Source organism: Accipiter gentilis, chromosome 5, assembly GCF_929443795.1.
Source record: "Accipiter gentilis chromosome 5, bAccGen1.1, whole genome shotgun sequence".
NCBI classification, from domain to species: domain Eukaryota; kingdom Metazoa; phylum Chordata; class Aves; order Accipitriformes; family Accipitridae; genus Astur; species Astur gentilis.
In genome coordinates, this window is record NC_064884.1 from 25,416,928 (window position 1) to 25,439,868 (window position 22,941).

Here is a 22,941-nt window from a genome sequence, read left to right on the forward strand (position 1 = left end):
GTTGAAAGATTTCTAAACACCAGTATAACTGATAGTTTGATAGTTTAGGAAGACAAATGAATTTCTTGTGGCATGCAACCACACACTACATCCATAAGCTGAATACTAACAATTGTCAGGACACTGAGCATCTTTATATCAGTTGACTCAGTAGGATGCTTACTATATTATTTGTTCAGATTCATTTAGGTTTGTATTAGTTTAATCAAAACTCGCGACAAGGACCTGGTAGCAAATTCAATGCTCAGGTATGACATTTAACCATTACTGTTCTTTTAAAACTTCATACTGAAATCCACTTAGTTGGGAACTGAGCATTCTCTATTAGAGTAGGGGGAAATTCATGAGTTTTTACAGAAGTAGCTGATTACATCTAACAAAGGTTGCCTAAGAAAAAACTAAGATGTCTGTGAAATGCTTTGATGTGTCCTAAAACATTGCCAAGGTAGGGCATGAGCCAGGTGGCTATATGTAAGAAGAGACAAAGAATCAATCCAGTTGAATGATAATTAAGCCAGTACTATATAAGCTGGAATGTTTAACTACATGACAATACCTTCCTAAGTGAGGTATGTCAACTTGCTAAGTGGTTAGCTAACTTTATACAATTTCTGCATTGCAATAAATCATCATTATGCCATCTGTGTGCTACATAAATTCGTATCTTCAGAACAACAAGCAGTACTACATGGTAAAATCTTGGACCATCAGTTAAACCCACACTGGTATACCAGGAAGACAGCAGTAAACTTACTTTCACCAGCCACATAATTAGCTGGAAAATAGCCTTGCTGTCCATTTGCTAGGCTGCCAAACCACCAGTTATCATTATCTTTGTATAACACTTGGATAATGTCACTGCGATGGATGGTTAGCTCATCTGATCGATGCGCTGTGTAGTCATAAAGAGCCACTACCTAAAAGAGAGATAAGAGCACCACAGCTTTATCACAACCATGCCACAGAGAAAAAAGCGCAACATTCACTTCCTCTTGCAGAAAAGCAGCTGAAACCAAAGCTGCACTTTGGTAAAAGCTGAGGCTGTCTCAAGTTTTGCTAATGGGATCAGGGGTGGTGGGAAAGCAGCAGGAGAGGCAAGATAAAGGACTGTGGGATTGTAGAAATGGTTAAGAACATTCAATTCACTAAGATTAGCTTCAAAACAGCAGCTGTTAGTTTTATAAGCAATTTACTTGTGAAGCAAAAGGAAAAAAAAAAACTTCATACATTCACTTTCTCAGAATTGTTACACTACCTTCAGATCCCATTCTGTGTGTGCTCATGAAGCATATGTGTTCGAATAAATACTTCAACAGTATGACAGTTTTACTGAAGGAAAAATTTAGTACAAAAATATCATTGCAAAGTTTTGCTTTGATCACTCCACTTAATTTTTCTTCTTGTTGTTTAGAAATAAGGATTTGCATATACTATTTTATAAATATCTGCCAAAAATACATTTATATTCCATTTCACATAATAAATCCATTTGCCAGTGAAATACAGTGCATCTATACTTTTCTGGAAAAAAGTTCCAAGCGTGGTCAGCACCACGCATACTACATAGAATGCATTACCAGAAGCCTGCTTTCTACCTTGAATATGAAAATATCAAGTATAATTTCTTATTTATTTCCTATGCCCTATGAACAAAAATCTGTCCCAATGAATTCAGAGCAGAAAAGACCGAAAACAAGTGAACTGAAAGAATAAGGGAATTGCTCACTTCCTTCATCATAAGTGAAGAGCAAAATTATGACCTATTTTACACAAAGAACACCGCTTCCCTACATACAATCTTCACCTCAGATTCCTCTATGAAATTTTAAGTAAAGAGGTCAGAAACAGGGATTGTTAGGAGTGATGGGAGGTTATAGGGGATTGAAGGAGACAGCAAAGTTATGAAGATAGGGATTTGGAGAAAAAAAACTTCCTTTTTTTATTACTAATGCATGCATTTAAATCCTAAGACTGCTGAACTGCACAGAGCTTTTGATATTCGTATTTCTATTTTGAGTAAGTTCACCTGTGAGTTATGTGTGTAAAAATATAGCCAATGTCAGTTGTATTTTCATAATGTCATGTCACCAGTTAAACAGATTAAAGCAGTTATGAATGGGAAAAGATGGAAATGATTCTACTGTTGTAAATTCTATGTGGTAACTTGTGAGGTGGTCAGCATCAAAGAATTCGTATCAGCATAGTTCTCAGTAGACAGGAACTTTATCTAAATATGCATTCAGTAATCCTGAACTTACATAAAGAAGCTAAACAATAAAATATCCGGTATCGTAACTTTCCTCCCTCCATTAGGAAAGCTAATACAATAATTACAGGTGATGTTAACAATACAGAAATATGAACTATAGAACAGAACCAAACTAAAACACACTAATGAGCACCATAGACAAACAGTACAGGACTGGAAGCTTGCATGATCATGTCCAGTAAGGGGTGCTCTAACAGTGCCCACTGCAGTTAAGGGACAATGGTTTCCTTAGCAATAGTACTATGAAAATCATAAGGTCACTTAAGGTTAAAATAAAAGAAAAGGAATGTAACACTAATTACTTGGCAGCATGAAAGACAATGAAAGGCAGAGCAACAAATACTTCCTTCTGCAGTGTCTTTTGTAAGATAGTTCTGGTGTAAATGTTTTGTTTTTGGAAAAAATTTCAAAAATGCAGGAACATGGAAACACTGCCAACAAACAGTTCAAACCAATCAAGCAAGTCCCACTGTCTTGTGTCCCAGAAATAAAAAAATAAAATACCAATGTGTCCTGTAATACAACTGGTTTAGCAAGCCTGACAACTTAAAGGAAATGTGGAAACTGCCATTATATTCTCTGGAAACATTTCATCAGAAAATGACCATAAGGGGATACAGGAGGTGCACCTCAGGACCCAAGAAGAATGTAAAACACAATTATGCCCAAAGCAATGGAATTTCTTCTGGTGTGACATTCAGACATTTTTTAAGTTCTGTCTGAGTCCAAGTTCAAGCAAAAGAAATCTATATTAATCAGAATTTTACAAAATTATTTTTCAAGAGTGATATAAAAAAAGCAGTAAACTGGTTATGCTGGTTGTAAACATGTTTGTAAGAACTACAAAATCTAGGATAGCACAAAAAGCCTTGGGATCATGCTAAAAAAAAAAAAAAAGAAAAAAAAGAAAGTGCTTTCAAAAGCACAGATACAGTGTAACAGGTATAGAAGACACTGAAAAAAATTACATAATACTTACTGTCTCTTGCCCGAGTGGACAACTGCTTCCTCCTCTCACCCCCAGTGCAGTCAGGCAGTCATCGTTCTAGAAGAAGAAATTATTTTAGAACTTTAATATGAAGTATTTTGATAAACTATAATCTTGAGTATTTTCATGTCTACTGTAAAACAGTAAGAATTATCTGTAATAAAAGGTTTGTTTTTTTTAAAAGAAAAAGCAGAAGTGATGTTAAGTAACACTGAGTAATATTGGCTATGTAGATATTTAGAAGAAGATACTAAGTTTTTCAAGTATGTACACTACACTAAAGTCAACATGGGGGAAGACAGAGGGTTGATGACTATGCAGTCTAAGCTTGTTTGCATTGCAAATACTACGGTAGATGTTTAAGAAGTTATTGCAGTGAACTTCACCTCTGAACCAGTATTCAAAAGATGACACTTTCATATAATGGAGAATTTCAGGTTGGTCTTAATAACCAATACTTTCCACTTAATTCTAATTGTTCTATCTTTACCACTTACTCTTCAGATTTCCAATGAAGTCAAAGGAATAGCAGGTATATAATGCAATAATTATGATGTGCCTGTACCTATAAAATTTGATGTCTAACAATAGAATTCTTCAGTTGAAAGAAGATTTAAAATGGGAAAATTCTGAAAATTATCAGAGGAACAACAAATTAGAACAAAGGAAGAGATAGAGGTCCTTTCTGGTGTTAATTTTTTTCAATAGCCTGTTTTCACAAAGGGGAAACCAGTTCCCCCTAAATTTTGTGTGCGTCAAAGGATACAAACTACAATACAGAATAGAAATACTACACAGCAATTAAAATATTTTAGAAGAATCAAATGTGAGCTTTGTACAGTAAACAACATTTCCACCCATAACAGATTGTACCACATTATAAGCAACACTTATATTTGAGAACCTCTATCCGACATATTTCACCTTTTTCATACTTTACAGCCCCTCCTTTAAATGTCTTTTGCATGAACTTCTTTCTCTTCTCTTCTTTTTTAAAACATATCTAAAATGTATTGTTCCTTTTATTTTCTGCTGGTTTTTTGTTTGTTTGTTTGTTTTTAATTAGGGTGATGCAAGGAACTTCATTACTGCAATCCTCAGCAGAGTAAATGGCATTCTCTGGAACAGAGATTCTTGCCCTCAGTGTTGTTTTCCTAACTTAGCTAGGCTTATCACATATGGAAAGAAATCACTAACCATCCTGAACACAGAGGTTCCATCCAGTCTCCAGATTGTTTCAGTATTGCTACAGTAGTTACACATGCAGTGCATACAGATGAACACAGTATAAAAGCAGCAGTTGCACTCAGTTCTTATCTACCAGAAGAACATCCAAGCCTACCACCTGAAGAGTTCTGAATAATTATGTACACACACACACACACACACACACACACACACACACACACACACGGAGGGTGGGGGGGTGGGGCTGGGGGGGGGTGGGAAGGTGTAACTGCCTGATTTGATAAACAAATTTTGAACAAAGACTGGTGGAGCTGCAGTTCAGAGTACGTGGCTTGTTCAGTGGTCTACTGGTAGTTAGCACTGCCTTACAGGTTTCAGCTAATTCTCATTTTCCATTCTCAAGGTTAAGAGAACTGTGCAAGCAATGTGCTTAGCCTGTGGGGTGGGAGTGCCTCCTGTTGCTCAAAAATGATTCATCAGAGTCATGAGCAGTATTATTTAGGTATCTAGTTCAGGTACTCATATTGCCCCATTATTGTGTCTCAATCTGTCTCTCTCTCGTTTTAATAAAGTATTTATGTGCTCTCAAACACTCAATATAAGAGCAGCTTGAAGAGAGCGAGCTGTTTGGAAATAACAAGCTAAAATCCATGAGTCATCCTAAGACTATGTTGAATGTTCTCAGACACTGTGTTAAACTTTTGAGGCAACAACAATCCCCAGAGTTTCCTCTTAAAGAGATATTCCGAGCATGTCATGGGCTGCACACACACCCTACCTCCAGCGGGACAAGGGAACTGACACGGCTGCCTGCCACAGACATAGGTACTCCAAGGCAGCACAGCTGCCTCTGCTGTGCCATGCCATTTCTCAAACAGTGCAACTACCAGTTATACTGCAAGTAACACCCAGCAAAACCTACTGGCTTTTCAGTTTAGAAACATCATTTTTTTTTATGTTGTGTCACAAGACTAAGCCACATTTTCAGGATTCCAAAAAGCAACAGACGTACTGAAGTGTATGAACACATTGTTCTTAATACAATATTAACGCCTCCTTTTCTTAATGCAAGATGAAAACTAGTTAATCCTTTTCTTGCATTGGAACAGACGTGGGGCTATAGTTATGTTCTGAGGAGTTGGTCTTTTTGGGAGGCAGTCCATGTGTGAGAAAAAGGAACAAAATGCTTGCTGAAAATGCCTGCTGTGTCACACTGATTTTGGCTGAACAAAGCTATTAGGAACCTTCAGTGTAAGGAACATCCTCAGAAGAAGATAAATAGATCCAGAAGTTGATGCAGAGTTCTAGATCACTGAGTTATCATGCTGTTATCCACAACTAACCCGCTTAGTAGCCTTGACATTTCTAATATAAAAACAAACAAAAACTCTTTTAAGACACTAATACAGAGGAGAGAATTGCAGATAAGAGTAAACTGATAAATTAAGTTGCTGTATCAAGTGTCACCAAATCCTGATAATAGCACTAATTAAAATGTTTATGGCTTCTTTTCCATTGGGCAGTTTCAGTGATTGTGATAATAGAGGTTTTGCTTTTATTCATGCAAATGTATAGCGGCCAATAGGATTTGGGCATTAGATAGCATTCTTTACCTTAGGAGAAGCAGCACTGAGTAAGAACAAGCGATATGTTATTAATGTCTTTTCTGTAAAAAAAAAAATCAGCATTTCATTTCTATTACTGAACAAATATATTTCAAATACCACAATATCAAAGTTTAAAGAAAATGAAAAGAAAAATGTAAAGTCTACTAGTGGTTTCATATGCTTCTTCCTTATATGTAAATACCTTCTTTGTAACAGGATAAACATACAGATTAAGTCCCACTTTCTAATTAGTCATTAACTCTTAATAACTACACTTGGAAAATAAGCTTTTCTAAGATTAATCTTAGGCGGACACTACACATACTGGGGTGAACCCCTATGTGTGTGCATACAGGGCCAAAGCCACCCTCCCTGCTTTTCCCGTTAAGAGTGACAGACTCAGTGACATGAAGAAGGACAAACATCTACTTCTTGGATGTTGCACAGTGCCACTGCTTCTCTCCACCTCCCTATGCCGGCTATCTGCCAGAATGGAAGAGAAATTAGGAGTGTTACATTGCACACACTCCATTGAAGACACACGGAATGAGTGTTAAAGTTTCCCTTGTCTATTCAGTAAATCTGTGCCTCAGTGTGTAACAGCCTAGGTTCTGAGACTGTTACTTTCTGGTTTTTGTTTTTGTTGTTGTTTTTGTTTTATGGTTTTGTGTTTTTTTTTTTAAAAGAGATAAAATAAGAAATCAACTTTTAGTGCTCAAAAATCCACGACTGGCTTAAAAGTGAGACAATATTTACAATTTTTAAACATTTTACAGAATCAATTCAAGCTTTTACAGTTGCTCCATTGTTTTCATATTTCCTTATGAACCCAGGGGTTAGAAATTTATTTAATCCTCTCCTTCCCTAAGAATGTCACACAATCTCTTTACCCCAGTAACTGAAGCCTTAAATGAAACACTAAATAAATTGACACAGCATAAAATAATTGAATATTGTCAGCACTGTCGTATTACTGTTCTTGTTCTCTGGTCCAATTGTCAATACACTCCTAGCTCGGGACACTTAACTGTACAAATTTAGTCTATAGGAAATAGAAGTACAAGGACAGGACAGTATTAACAGTTAAATTAAAATGATTCTAAAAGTATTAATTGCTAAGAATAATGTACTCTTCTTTGGTCTTAATTAATCTGTCTGTAGACACTGTAAAGTTACTTCCTTAGGCTCCAGATGACTACAATTCTTATTTGATTACAGCCCTTCAATATTTAATGAGCATGGGAATCTATAATCTGCCTAGAGGAAAAAACCCCAAACTGTGCCAGGCTGTACTTTATTGAAACCTGCAATGTACAAACAGAAAACAGAAACGCAAACACAGCTGCTGCAGTAAAGCCTACAAGGATAAGAAAAAAAAACACACCCAAAACCAAACAAACAAAAAACAAAAAAGGGAAAAAAGATCAATTCAGAAGCACGTGAAATACTCCAGCTCCTGAAATTATTCAAAACCTCTTCAACTATTTTGTCATTTGCAAATATGCTACTTTCTTGATATAAATTACTCAGTTTACCTGCACTTATAACATATATATTACTGCATTTATAACAAAGTAACAAAAATATTCAAAATCTTAATTAAACCCTCTCAGAAAAAAAATATTTTAAATGATTTGCTATTTAGTATTTTCCAGAACAGTTGATCCTGTAAATGTTTAAAGAGCTTGCTGTAACAGAGAACACCAAAATACTGATTGAACAATTTATATTTTTTCCTAAAAATTATAAATTCATGGCTAAATAATTGACAATGTGAAAACAAGAACCATTTTGCCACTAACAAAACGCAATGTCAAGCCGTACTTTCAAAATTTCTTGGTGAATCCTATGTTATTTACCAGCCTTCCACAACTCTCTTAACAGATTCTGTTAAATAAGGTAGGTCCAAAAAAAACCCCTAAACCACCTCAAACCAAAACCCTAAATCCAAACTGTAGAACAGCTATAAATGATCCAAGTTAATTTATGTCCACTTGTAATATTTCCCTGAAAAATTACTATTAGCAGGCAATTGAGACAGAACATTAAATCATGGCATTCTGTCCATGTGTGCAGGAGAATTAACATCTCCAGTACAACAGGCCTGGCTTTCTAGAGCCACACATACATTCAGTATTCAGAAGCACCACTTGTTCTTCCATCAGTAGTCTCTCCATTAATTTTGTGTTTAATCCAGGTTTATCAAGTGTGTAGTTAGAATTAATGGCATTTATAGATTCTGTGGGATTTTTATTATGGTGATCAGGAAACCAGAAATAAAGGAACAAATATAATTACTAGAAGTTTCCAATCAATATTTAGCAGATAAGCAATTAAACAAACACAGGATAGCTGTGATTTCACTTGTTACAAAAAGGTGAAGTATGAGTAAACAATGCAAACGTGTTGCTGTAAATAGGATTCAATTTCAAGTTATTGTCCTGGCTTTCTCTCCCTACTTACCAATGCCTGTATTCTTAGTAAAAAATCAAAACACAGGACTATGATTTTAGCTTATTTATTTCTAAACAACAAAAAGTAAACCGTGAAAAAACAAGGCTTTTCATTTGCAGATAGATATCTGATCTTGCTACCAGCTGGCAGCAGCAAAAGCTTATTTGCCCATGTAGACAATTTGCTTGAAGATACCTCTTTTGTGAATAAAGACAGGATAAAAAAACCCCACCTCTCTACAATGAGAACTTGTGAATAATGACATTTTATAGTTAAACATCACTTTAAAAAAAATGCAAAGATAGAATTCCTTACCGTCTGTAGTCTACCCAATAGAGTTCGGCTAAGAGGATTTCCTACTGGGCTGAAACACCCTGTGAAAAGAAAAGGCTGTGAATTTTCTGCTTGTTATCCTTTTCCATCGAATAAACCATTTTATTTTAAAATCATTATGTTAGCAGGATATGTTTGACAAAATTCTAATGAAAAGCAGCAGCATCTTTCAGTCACAACTATGCATCCTTCAGTCAGGAACAGTTGGAGGGTTTATTTAACTAACAGACCTGACACAAGGTTAACTAATCCAATATTTCCATTCAAATGATTTGGAGAAATAGCTCAAGCTATGTCCACATGCCACCTCGTGCTCAAAGCTGACACTATTATCCAGGCTGTATTGCTTTTCTCTTCATTGAATTTCTGAGTAATGCATACAAAGTTTTCCAACAGAAATGATCACAAAAACTCTCAAAGGAATTACTTCCTTATTTTATCTGAAAGAATAACTATGCCTATTCAGTAGTTCCCTTTGATCATCTGAGTTCCTATCACAACACATCTTGCTGTTTATTTTATTCACTCTCTACATAGTGCATTTGAACAAGTACTTGTAAATTCTTTTCAAACTATTATGTTAACTACTAAGCTTAGGAAAATCCTTTCATCATCTATGGATTTATCTTTTTGTTATTGGTCTCCTCAGCTGTATACTTAAGAAAAACATCTTAAAAAGAAAAAAGACACAAAAATCAGAAAACAGTTGAATATGACAGTGAAAAATGCTACCGCTTCATTGGAGAACGGTTTCTCAAGTATAGAGATGCCAGACAACACAGAGTTAAGCTCACTGGATTTTCTCTGTGAGACACTAGATTTGAAACAAGTTTTGTTTCCAAAGAGGAGTAAGTTCTAAAAACTCATTTTCATTTGCCACTCCAAAAGCCTACTCTCGAGGAGTCCAGTATTTGAATAAAGAGGACTTTTCAGATTCAGATTCCCATGTACTGGCACAGCTCCACAAGGAAGCTTGCACAACTCCACCTACAGTATACTTTCTAAAGCCTAGTGGTTTAGACTTTCACAGGAGATTTACTCATAAATGTTTAATCATTAAGATATTTAGGTATTTCTAAATATAAGAGAACCTGCAAGCTCAAACAATCACAGTTAAACCATGCTCCTGCAGATATTCTGCATGTGAATAATTTTGTACTTGTGAGAAATGCTAAATCAGTGCAATAATTGATTTTTCAATTTTGCATATGAATAAAAAAATTTGTGATATTAATAATTTTAAAAAAGCTTGTACAAATCCTGAAATACTTCATTTTGAAAGGCTTACTTTGATTTTTATTACTTTTTTCCATCTCTTTTCAGAAAAGGAAAGGGATGAGAATAGAAACAGTTTTCTGAATTCAACCTATACTCAAAGACAGTAGACCTGAAGCTTTCAAATAAACTATGCCAAACATTTGTTCAGCACTAACACCAAAAGTCAGTGGGGATATTACTCTTATTAATGCTGTTATCTACATACTCATACAGTACAAAACAAGTTGCTACAAAGATGGTACTACATATGGATATACTATTGCATACAAGTGTCATATCAATTCTTTGAATAAAAAAAACCCTAACAAATTCAAGACCAATAAAATGTCTGCATGATTAAAAAAAATATTTTTCTTTAGACAGCTAATTATTCTACCATAGGATTTTCAATTTGAGCATTTCATTGTTGTGCCAGTTCACACAAACCCATTCTAAGATAAAAGCCATATAAAATATATGATGAAAACAATCGCTTGTTTGGAACAATCTTCAAAATTTAATTAAAAAGAAAGCAATCTGTATTTTTATCAGTAATCTCACTGACTTTCTTGTTCACCTAAGGAAAAGGTGTATTACCTCTAAGTACTTCTGGACTGTATGTTTATGTATGTGAGTACTCCTGTGCAGTCTCTATATTTAGCTGCTTGTCAGGTGAAAATTTATGGTTAGACTGATATCCCCAATTAAGCCTCAATAAAAGGCAGTGCAGACCTGTTCTGCTGCAAGCGTAGGAAAGAGACAGAAGTGTAACTCAAAGATATAAGGAGTGCTGTACTGAATTCTAGCTGCTGGCACTGGTTTTGACTTAGTGTTTTCTATGACTAGAGCCTTTTTGCAAAACAAGCAGGAAATTCTTATTACTTCTCTTGAGGTGTAAACATTAAATAGACCACAGCACACTTGGGTCCAAATATTCTACGCTCTGCAGAGCCAATGCTGTTTGTTCATATTGATCATACCTATTGGTTACATCAAACTAGTCTTTAGTGTTATCTGTTAATTGTTTTCAGTTATCAAGCATTCCTTTAGTAGCTCCTACATTCAGAAGTCATTAAAAAAACCCAAACGACCCCAAACCCTGTTCAAATCTTCCTCATTCACAAAACAAGGTCCATTCAGCAAGAAAGGGAATATCCATCCCTTCTCAAATGATGCAATAGATTTTTAAAGCTATTTTACACAGCTATTGGCTTGACGTGGTTCCATGCTTGATGAAGCATGTAAATGACACTGAGCAGGTGTGACTAACAGCCTCAGCACTTCTTGCTTTGGTTATCTCTAATCCAGGCTGTGCAAACTTTTCAACTACTATAGTGAGGTATTGAAATCGAGGTCAGGATTGCAAAAGGACATTTCCACTTCACCCAAAAATAAGGTTTACAGGACACTGATCTGTTGGGACTCTCAGCCTGAGCTTATACAAAGGTCCTTTAATCCCTTGTAAGGTCAAACCTGAAAAAAACCCAACACCCAGGTTAATCTAGACTGTCATATCTTAAGGATGCTTCAGAATTACTAATGGAGAAGCATTTTTATTGATTCAGAGGGTTTACTTGAACTCTCCAACAATCTTCTTTCTTAACAGCATTTGCTGTCTTCACCTTCAAAACTTGCACATCTTGAGAAGCTAATCTTCCCTATGAAATTATTAACATTTGAATGACTGTATTTCCTGTTACTCGGCATTGATTCTTCAGTGGCCTCCTTTATATGGAATTGTACATGAGAAGAATAAATTATTTCTAGAAGAACCTACTGCTAATGTCTAAATGTGATGTCAGATGTCTCAAAATGATACACGCTGTTGCTTTTTCTCAAATGATGAGAATTTTCACATGGACACATTTTAACAGCAGGACAGCTCTTCTTCATGGGCCACCTAATCCTCTCGCTACAATTATCTTCTGAGTCCAAGCATGTGCTGACTTTAGGTAAATGCCTACCAGAGAACTGGTATTTTTTGAAAAACTGTGTAGCTGTCTGCCTTGAGAGGGAGTCTGAAACTGTATTAATTTCCTGTCTAAGTTGAACAGTGAACTGATAGTCTATCCTTAGTTCCCCCAGGTCACTTCTGGTGATATACTCTCTCCCAGTATAACTGCAACTAAAGACAAAAGAAGACAGAAACCAAATAGTTGTCCTCCTGTCCAAAGCACATGTCTGTACTACCAAGTTCCCAGTTTTTATTGCATGCTTTCACTGAAAAACTACCCTCTCCTCTAGATAAGTGCATTAGTGTGAAGTGATCAAATTCTAAATAGTTGGGCTGAAATGCACAGGAAGTAGATGAGTTCACTTCCAAACAGATTAGACTTACACAGAAATTTATAACAGCAACAATGCCCCAAAATAGCACTTGAAATAATTAAGAACACTTCCTTTTAAGTAACAGCATCTTTAACTATTATATTTGTTTTAAATTAATAGCAAAAGAGCCAGAACAGGCGAAAAAAGTCCTTCTAGGGAGTCATGTAATTCCACTATTATCCTATTGGATTGTCTACAATCACCTAGTATTTAACGTTTATGTGAAACATTCCTCTTTTAATAGAGGCTGAGAGAACATTCATTACAGAATTTCTGTTTTAATTAACTTTTCAAAAGAAGGCTTTTTCTCCCTTTGTGACATGCTCTTGATAAATTAAGTCTTTAATAAAGGTATCTGTGCATCATAATTCTCCAAGGATTCCTGTCTCATGGAATCTACAGTTAATGAAATCATCTAAAAGTTGATCCTGGAAAATCCTCAGAAAAATCACAGAACACCAATGAACAAATACATAACTAAGAAAATTGAAAAAAGTTAATATTCAGACATTTCTGTGATGAACCTCTCTAAAGCATGCAGAGTGAAAAAAAAAAATCTTACCTCTTCCAGTTCCACATTATTCTATTTTAAATTGAGTTTTACTTTCAGTTTACACTAATTATTAATGTCTAAAAAACCCACAAACAAATCCTGAAAGACATGAAAATAAACTATGGCTCTAGGAAATGGTATTTTGTTATTGCAGATATTCTTCTTATTTATATTGTGGCTCTTGCAACATGGCATAGTTAAAATACACCCAAATAAACAACAAACACTGGGAAAACAAAGTCAGCTCCGATATGAGATGAATATGTATATATCAGCTTGGTCCTTCTACTCATCTTCTGTGGCTTTAAACTGCTCCCAGTAAACAGAACTATGTTTTCAGCACAGTCACCTGTTCAAAAGTATGACCTTTGTGACCAAAACATATTTTTAGTATGCAGTATAATCTCTACTTTAGGCTCCAAAGGAAAGTTTTGAGTTTTTTTTTTTTAAAGTAAAAGCTTTCAGAGCAGCATTACTCAGTTTTTTTGTGTAATTTTATTTTTCAAGCTATATATATCTCTCAATATAAGAGAAAGAAGGTCATTTTGTAATGATCTAAATATATATTAATCTTCCCTCACAGGCTTTATCCTCACAACAATTATGCTTTAATAGATCAAACAGAATTCATTAAATAAAAAGACTGTTTATCTATTGGATAAGAACCTGTTTTCCTTTACTTAAACACAGGATCACAAATACTTTCAAAACCCACCACAAACATTTTCAGATGGAGTTCACATAAAATTAAAGGAATGGATGCATCCACTTAACACAAGCTTACCTTTTTGTTTCACCACCAAAACAGATGTTTTACTAATATCCAATGCCGTATGTAAAAACCCACTTGAAATTCTGGTCTACATAACTTAGTCTAGCACCTATGATTTTGAACATATTCCAAATTGAACAGGAGAATGTATAGGACCAAAGTGTATTGAAAATTGTTTCAATGAAGTTTAATCTCTATTATAGCTTTTAAAACTACTTTGGCTGAACGTAGACTAAGAAAACTATATTCAAAAGCAGTTCTAAGTAAGACAAGGAACAGAGTATTTTTAGCATTCTTTCTAAAACAGCATTCTCTTTGTAACTAATATGACACCAAAGGAAATGGTTAATTCTCTTGAGAGCCCACATCTTGCAAACCATTTAAAATGTATATTCTCAAAATAGTTCTCACACGCTATGTTTAAGTGTGTATATACAAGTGCTGTGATGGCATCCACAAAGGAATTCTACAAATGCCTGTAAGATTCTTGCAATGTACTCTGCACTGACAGAAGTCTGCTCAAAATCAGGTGAGCCCATGCTGTACTAGCCCTCTCCTTGTCTTTTCCCCACTTTTTTCTTCTATCAGATCATCTGGAAAAGACTGAACTATCTCCTCAATGTTGTTCTTTTTTTCCAAGTGGGCTTCCAATTTGTAACCTAAATCTATCCATTTAAAACCAAACCACAAAAATCTATAGGACAAATGAAATCCCTCTCTGTTTACTCTTACTTTCTCTAAGTTATATAGATAAACTTCTGTTAATTTATTTTAAGTCAGACATGAGAGCTGTTTTCATGCTGTATGCACTTAAAAAAATGAGAGAGAGAGAAGCCTTAGCTCTACTGCTGCCACATGTCACTCCTCCAGTTAGTGCAGAGGTTGATCTAGATGGCAATGTCATAAAACGCAAAACAAAACAAAAATCCCAAACCCAACTCCCCTCCACAATTAAGCCAAAAGAGAGCTGTGCTGATTGCTGGAAAAGCACTTCTTTTTGTTTCCCTTCCCTATCACCATTAATACAATGAAAACTTGTAAACTTACAAAATGAAAGAAACTTGGGAACTTATGTAAATAGATCAGGCTCTGGTTGCCATTCAAAATACTATACTATACAGAAAAGTCTGCACAGAAGGATAAGCTTTCAATAAAAACAGTATGCAATATTTAGCTCTTTAACCAATTGTTTACTAAATGCTGATATTAAAAACAGTTATCTAGAAAAGTAACTCTAGGGAGTTACGCAATTCAGTACCATGGAGTTCCACACATATTGCTGCAGCCTCTTTCACACCAGCACATGATTTTCCAGTAGATGCCCCAACTCCAGGTATTAGGAGAACTCTGACTTCCCAAAACATGAGTCAGTCACAGTCTTCCTAAACTGAGAAAGACAACTGGTCTACTGTGCTTAAACACAGTAACTTTCTTATCCAAGGACCGGTACAGTTCTTTCTAGCTACTGCGTCTGGCTGTCTCTGACTCCCCAGCCCAAATGATCAAGTACACCCTTGCAGCAGAACACTGGAGCAGTGGAATGGAGCAAGGCTTGAATTCAGACCTGTAGATCCACAGAGAGATACCTTCACTGTAACATCAACTAATTCCAATCCTCATATAAGAGACCTCAGAATCAGACAGCACTAACACACAAAAAAATTATGCTTCTGGCAGTACTATAACCCACAACATAATTTTATCTACCATCAGCCGAAAGAATGCATAGAGATATTCATTCAAGGTTAGCCATCATTTTCATTCCTGGTTCAAGGTGTACAAGGGCATGTATGTGTATTTGCTCTGTATCTTAGAATAATCCTCCAGAAAGAAGTATGGAGATAGTCTGTCACTGGCTTTGAGGAGAATACTGTTTCATATGAATATATTTATCCTGTACTTAGGCACAATCAACAGGTAGAATTTGGCCCCTATTTACAAAAGGTATAACGAAGTAAAAATTATTGCATCACAAAAACAATTAAAAAATCCAACTTTTTAATTAGAGATTAAAATCAAATACATTTAGCAGCCTACACACCCACCTAATTATTTCTGAGTAATCTTATCAAATCATCATCTTACATTTTTCTTGCAAATGTTAAGTTTCTACAGTACCATATATAAACAATGCAAGTAGTAGCACGTGTCCCAAGCATTCTTTTGAAGTAAAGAACATTTATTGAATTCATGCTAATCAGGAAAGTGCTAATTTATGACAATCTCTAACGTTACATCATAATGGCAGTAGATACAACTGAAAATGAGCAGGGGTTATCGTATCCAGTTGTTTCTATAATGTAGAGAACAGAAAGTGACTCTACAGCAAACATCAATAAAACTGCACAGATATAATCAGCATTCTGAAATCAGATTGGCAATATTATTTACAAGTTCTAGATAGCAGATAAAAAGATGTAAGGAAAATGCAGACTATGACACATACTTTGTATTAATAATAGTTATTTTTCTTCCAGTGCTGCAGATATCCTGTGAAAAGTCATTATTAGTTTTGCTAAGCTCACCAGGACTATTTAAATGCAAACAAATTAAATTAAATTCGAAAAAAACTTGTTTTGTATTATATTAAATAAAGCTTGTAGTGTTACCCTATAAAAAAAATACTTTATGAAATACAGAAACTGCTGTCCTTTAAGAGTTGTGGATGCCCAACACTGAAGTAGCAACCTTCATTTTGGGTTTGGTAATATTTTTGCTTCTGTATTAACTTACTCTCCCTGAATCAGAGGAACTGGAGCTCTTAATCAGGATTTATGCTTATCTGTTTCCTAAAAATTTGTATTACAGTTAAATTTGACTTATTAATATACTTAATTTCTATGTAATACAGTTAAATAGAATTTAACTCTATCTGTAACTCTTGAAGTCAAGTATCTACTGACCTAAGGTCTACTCATGTTTTTAGAAAACACACTTGACAAGGGATAAAGGACAAAGAATGAAAATTATGCAAGGAAGGAAAACAAAGTAATTTACTTTGCATGGTTCCTCTCACAGCTGAAATTCAGCAATGGCTAGTTACCCACAGTTACTTAAACCAAATTAGCCTGTTGCTCTACAAATGGAAAGCTGTAAGTAAGAAAATATGCTTAGAATATCACAGATACTTTTCAAAATCAGCCATTAACATTTTTGCAATGCAAAGTCTTCTCAGCTGAGAAAAAAATAGCCAGTTACTGCATGAACTACGTCAAATCAAATCTTGACAAAAAAATAATAATCTTTTAACTGCCTGAAGAACATATGCAGCATTTTTCTAACATTTGTATTCAAGGAAAAATGCAACATCATATGCAATATGCTGGAAAAAATGAGTCAGCTTGGCATTTCAAGTCTTTATCATGACTGAAATATCCACTAGTTTGTACCTAGCCTACTTTCTCCATTAAATTAGCACTACCAGCCAGTACTGAATATTAATTTTGAGAAAATATTAGCAGAAAATTCCATGACATTGCCAAACAATTAATACATTTTTAAAATGAAAAATGCAGGATCATTGGCAAGACACTAAATCAGGAAACCATTACATAAGAATTTTAATATGGTCTAAAATCAAAAGAGTAAGAAAAAAGTTCATAGCAGATATACTTACTGTATTTTCAGAAAAAGAAGGCTATGTCTTTAAGTTTACTTTCCATTTTGTAGTTTAGAAACTAGATTGGTCAGGTATTTGAGGAGAATGTATGTGTGGTGAAACTGATCTACCACATATGAGTTTTTGCATGCACAGTTGAGTTTTCAGACGATTTATGAACAAACTAAGAAGAGTTTTTCTACATATCAGTGATTAGAATATGTATGAATAAGTCCTTTCTAATTTATTTCCAACTGCATACAGAAATAAAATAATGGCCTGTAACAACTTTCATAACAAAATCTGAATACACTTCCTTGTAAATAATATACGACAAAATGCTTGAGACTAATACTGGTGTCATCCATTACAGAGGAAAAGATACTGAAAAGTTAAGTTCAACATTAAAGAAACACATTGCAGATCCAGTTGGGCACAGATTTCAATGATGTTGATTCTTCAGTGTCCTTCACCTACAAGTTCTGCAAAGTTTTCTAGAACGCAATAGCTGCCTGCTTTTACAGCAGTGGATTTTTAGAATGCTTTTTAGAAAGTTATCACTATTGCTATACTCTCAGCCTTCTGCCACCATACAGATACTCTAGCAGAAGTTACACAGGTTATACAAATATGTGGATACCAAATGTTATGCTACTTTGGAGAAAGTAAAAATGATGACTTAGCCACTAAGGGCCACCTTCTAGTACAGGAGAACCTGGTAGAAAGCTTAAATTATCACTTGACAAAGAGCTGAAAAGCAATCTGTTCTAGACAGATTTTTCCTTGGGTCTTAGATGGAGGATATGCAAAAAAGTAAGCATGGAAAGGAAACCGTTTGCAAAGAACATTGTTAGGAGGCAATACTCCCTTTCATTTCCAAAGCGATACCCCATCTGAGGAGAGGTAAAAGACAGAAAACCAAGACAGGCAGGTTCATAAAGAGGGACTGGGCCCAGCGTTGGGTCAAGACCACATTTCCAGAACTCTGGATATTCTGGAGAAAACAGACTTCTCTCCAAGGTTCAATCAGCAACTCAAATAACTGCAACTCATATTAGAAGAAAGTAAGACTTTACACTATCTCAGCGTCAAGCCAGCAAATAGAAGTTATAGTCCTATCCAGTGAATTTGTATCTTATTTCTACAGGAATTTTACAAACAAGAATATTTGCACAGCAAGTCTAAAGATGTAAACAAAAATATTAATGTAAATTAAATTCAGAATGAAGACAGAAGTACTATTTGACTAAATATTTGCTATAGTATCACGACATACAGTTTGATTAAGTACTTAATAAAATAACATGACAGCTTTTTTCACATCATCACACACGTAGTGCCAAACTGATAAAACTGCAGTATTTTAACATGTAAGCTTAATTACATCACCCATCCTCTCTGGTTTGACTAACAGCAGCAGCTAAAATCACTAATGACTATGCTCATACGGCATCTCCAATAATCCAAAATCCACATGAGAGCAGCAACTGCTAAGTTCACATAATCATCAGTAAGAGAGAGGGGATTACTGAGGTCTGAATATTCAAGGCCAGGAAGTTCTTCTCCAAAGCTTATTATGAAAGAAACCCATTTCTAAACATTATGCATTATGAAAGATATCTAGGTTTCTTTAAAACTGACTTAATTGCTAACTGCTACACAAACATTTGTTTCTTCAGAAGGACTAAACAACTGTACAAAACACAGAAAACTCTAGTAACACTAAGTTTGGAACTCTCAAAGCATATGCCTTAATAGCCTTGTTCACATAAAAGAACACAGTTGTCGTATCTTCCTAGATGGTTTTTGCACAGTCATGTGTGCCAAATTATTAGCTTAAGAACTGGCAATACAGACAATGCTGGACGCACCTTGTTCTCTTTGCATGATTCCTGGAATTTACCCCCAAAATTATTCGTTTTGGTAAGAAAATCTGATTTGCAGGAAGATTCTTAATTCAAACCACAATTTCAATTGCTGAAGATCCTGTATCCATACAAGTAGACAAAAAAAGATTGAAGTGTCCTTTATGCTCTTTAGCACAAGGAAACCAACTTTCCAATAAAGTACTGTTATCAAGGTACACATGATGTGGTATATTATACATGTGTATTAAGTGGGCACTGCACTCCAGATTTTCCAAATAACAGTAGCACAGTTACTTTTCTTCTCCTGTTGGTTCTGCTTTTTATACAGAAGCAGCTGAATCTGAAGCAAATATAATTGGGCTGAACATGCTGTTAGATTGCACTGCTGGACCCAAAAGGTGAAAAGTTACCTCTAGTTAATCAATATGTTGTTCAAAACACATGTTCTGAATACATTTCTAAAATGAAAAATGCTAAGAGTGTGACTTGGTGTCCTTAAAGAAGATAAACACCAAACTCAGTTTTAGCTTGTACCTGGCTTACAAGAGAAGTTCTTCAACCAGCAACATGCACCATACATAAATCATTATTAGAGAGGTGAACTCTGCTTACATGTGGTTATCCATAAATGAAAATTCAAAGATGCAAGGATTAGGAAAATAGAGTCCATTTATGATCTTCACCTGAAAATGATATCTTACAAAGTGAATCTTAGCACTTACAGTCCTTGCTAGGAAAAAAAACCCAACACAACACCTAGGGGAATTACTTCTTATGCTCTACTGGTGAATAGTGACAACCAGAAGTTTGGTGACAGAATTCTCAGAACATTTTCTGCTACTAGGCAATTTATCACACCAAAAGATGCTCAACATATATTATTAAATAAGCTCCAATTTTCTATATTTTATTCTTTGGTGTATTAGCTGCAGCAGTCTGCTTGCTTTGACCACTCAGGCTCTGAATGGATTCCAGAAAGACCTGTATCAGCATGTGTCACTGCAACACCCTTCAGCCAATCTGGACCACCCCACCCCCCCACCCCCCCCAAACAATCAATGATGCACCAGAAGCTAGCATAGGCAGCTGAAGTAGACACAGTGGCCCTCTATTCAAAACAGAAGATATTGACAGGCATAGGAAAAGGGGATGTGATATCCAGAGGCATATGGGGATGTGATATGGTAGAATCAATCTTCAGATGAGAAATACAGCTTCAAATACTATCTGTTATGCAGTTTCAGTAAGAGTCTTCTGCAGAAAGACTGCCTGGCATGCCAGAGCAAAGCCTGGGGTCAAGTGAGCAAGAAAGACTCCAAGGAATTTTTTTTTAATTTGCCTATGTGTCATTCAGAACTTTTTTCTCTGACCAAGGAAGTAAAAGCTGAAGAAACTGAGCCCTAATTGTGAGGGTAAAAGATGAAGAAGGAACCTGGGCAATCTGCTCCTTCACTGGAACATGCCATAAGATTGCAGAAAACACTCAAATATAAGTTTTCAAGAGTAAAGTTTTAAACCAATTCTACCACCTCATTTGAAGCCAACAAGCAATGAGTCACTGTTCCTTACAACCTCCAGTGAGCGAGAAAGCAAGCTAACAGTGAGGAGGCAAGCTCCAGTGAAGCTCTCATTTCATCTGCATCAAAGCAGCACACTGAGGCCAGTTCTGTAAATAATACTGAGTCACCAGGTTGTGTGACAATAGCAACATCTAAGTTATGCACCCGTAGAGGCCTCCACTTCTCTGTATGTGCCTTCTGCTTGCTTAATGCTTTCCCAAGCCACCATTCTCTATCATTACTTTCTATAGGACTGACATGGTCAGTATTAAGCTACACTAGTATCACACCCTATTGCAAGGCACAATATGGACCACAGATACCCAAAGTTTATTTAAAAGGTTTTACATTAGTAGAATGAATCATGTGAGGGAAGCTTGCTCTCACTGAACTTGGTGTTTTGAGGCACCAGCAACGAGGGTAGCAACAGTTGCATATGAATCCATGAAAGTCTAGTTGTTTCACACAGATAAAAATCTATCTACAAAATTAGCAGAGGGTTTTTAAAATAGTTGAAAAAGTATGTATGTATACCAAAAAAGCATGGATAATATATCCTAAAAATGAGGATTATTTTTTTTAAGTATACTTGGGATTTGCTCACTTGCCAAAACCAGTAATGAAGTCAAAGGACCTAGGTCTCCTCTTGAGAGAGAGAGATGCCTCCCTCCTGTGCACTATGGCTGCTACTGGGTCTTTTGCACAGTCCTCCCAGCTCCTCTGGAAATGAAAGGAGCAGAAGGATTAGAGCAATACAAGGAGGGATCAACGTCCTCTTTTTTATTCACTCATGCTTATTGCTCTACAGACAGCATCCTTGCTGACCTGAACTTTCTGCTGGACAGGGAATTGATACTTTGCTGCACAACCCTCAGGCAGAAGAACTGTTTCTACCTCTGAAACCAGCTAGAATTGCATTTAAATATGCACTTTTTTAACACTTGCTGTCTTGTAGCTCAATAGCCCCCAAATTACAGACAAGCTCTATTTGAAAGTACAGACAAGCTCAGACTGAAAACAGTTAACAGGACCTCTCTACTTAGGAATTAATTAGATTTGGTTGTTTTAGGATCCACATAATTGAGAAAGTAAGGGCACACTCAGGCCAAATCACTTTTGGCAGAGTCTTCCCACAGTACTACGTCACACCCTGATTTTGCAATCTATATCCACTGCTGCCAAACAGAGAGTAATGCTTCATTTAATCCACACCCTTGTATAATTTGGCTGAGAGTACTTCCTTTAGCCTGAAGGCACAGCAGTAATTACCCTAACATACACCAATTTCAAGTAAATATAAATGGTGTGCTTTTGATAAAGTTTTTGGAATCTTCAAAGATTGCTGTTATTGTGCTCTGTATTTAGTGTAATTTTTAGTGAAATATTTTAATTAACTTGCCTAGAAGAAATATGAAAAAGAACATATAATAAAGGAACATGTGTATCTTTGATCTCAGCATAAACAATTCTAGCAAGTTTAACTAGAAAATACAAACTCTTCTGACGTTTACAACCTCTTATCAATCAGATAGAGGAAACTGGATAACCAACCTTTTAAAATAGAAGAACTATATTGTCATTAATGTTAATGGTTTTGTCTCTGTGTCTTTACTATTCTGTTGGAACATTTTTGTGGTTAGACAAATCTATTTATACACCTTTTGTTTTCAAATTAAAAAAACACTTTTTACTATTCATTTTATAAATGTAAACACTCAGCTCTCCTACCTTAAAACAAGGTCCTGTATTCAAGCCTTGAGCCAGAGCTCTGACAGCGGCAATTGATGTTGGCAGCACAGCAGGGCCACAGAGCTCTCAGGAAGTTCCTTCCCCTACAGGTTGCCTGAACTACCTGTAAGCCATGGTGAGGGCACAGCTGTGTCCTGGTACTCTTAATTTTTATTTTCTGCCAAAGTCAGCTGCAAGGTGGAACATCCCAGAGATGGCTCTAGTGACTGAGCAGAAGGAGTAAGATGAGGGAAGTACATGCAAAGGTTGGCTGCAGGTGACAACTGAGCCTTCGTAATCTATTTGCACTGAAGCAACTGAGACACAGTTTCTTCAAAATGGAAATGGTATGGCAAAATAGCTTATAAAAGAACCAGAAAGGCATAAAAAGAATATATTCTTGTGATGGATGCTTCTATTGTTTTAAAAGAAAATTAAC

General features: G+C 35.7%; 1 protein-coding gene across 8 annotated transcripts in view; it reads right to left on the minus strand.

The window, feature by feature from the left end:
- The window catches only part of AHI1 (Abelson helper integration site 1), a 99,840-nt gene that overhangs the window by 19,363 nt on the left and 57,536 nt on the right, over positions 1 to 22,941 (minus strand). For 5 of the 8 annotated variants that reach the window (XM_049799840.1, XM_049799841.1, XM_049799844.1 and 2 more), the window contains exons 20-22: positions 8,822 to 8,880; positions 3,249 to 3,314; positions 755 to 917 (exon numbers count right to left, since the gene is read on the minus strand). In XM_049799840.1, the coding sequence (XP_049655797.1) occupies positions 755 to 917; positions 3,249 to 3,314; positions 8,822 to 8,880 (288 nt within the window). Of the gene's footprint in view, positions 1 to 754; positions 918 to 1,255; positions 1,330 to 3,248; positions 3,315 to 8,821; positions 8,881 to 21,469; positions 21,495 to 22,941 lie in introns of those variants that run through there. The other 3 variants (XR_007505988.1, XM_049799847.1, XM_049799848.1) reach the window with 3 other exon arrangements.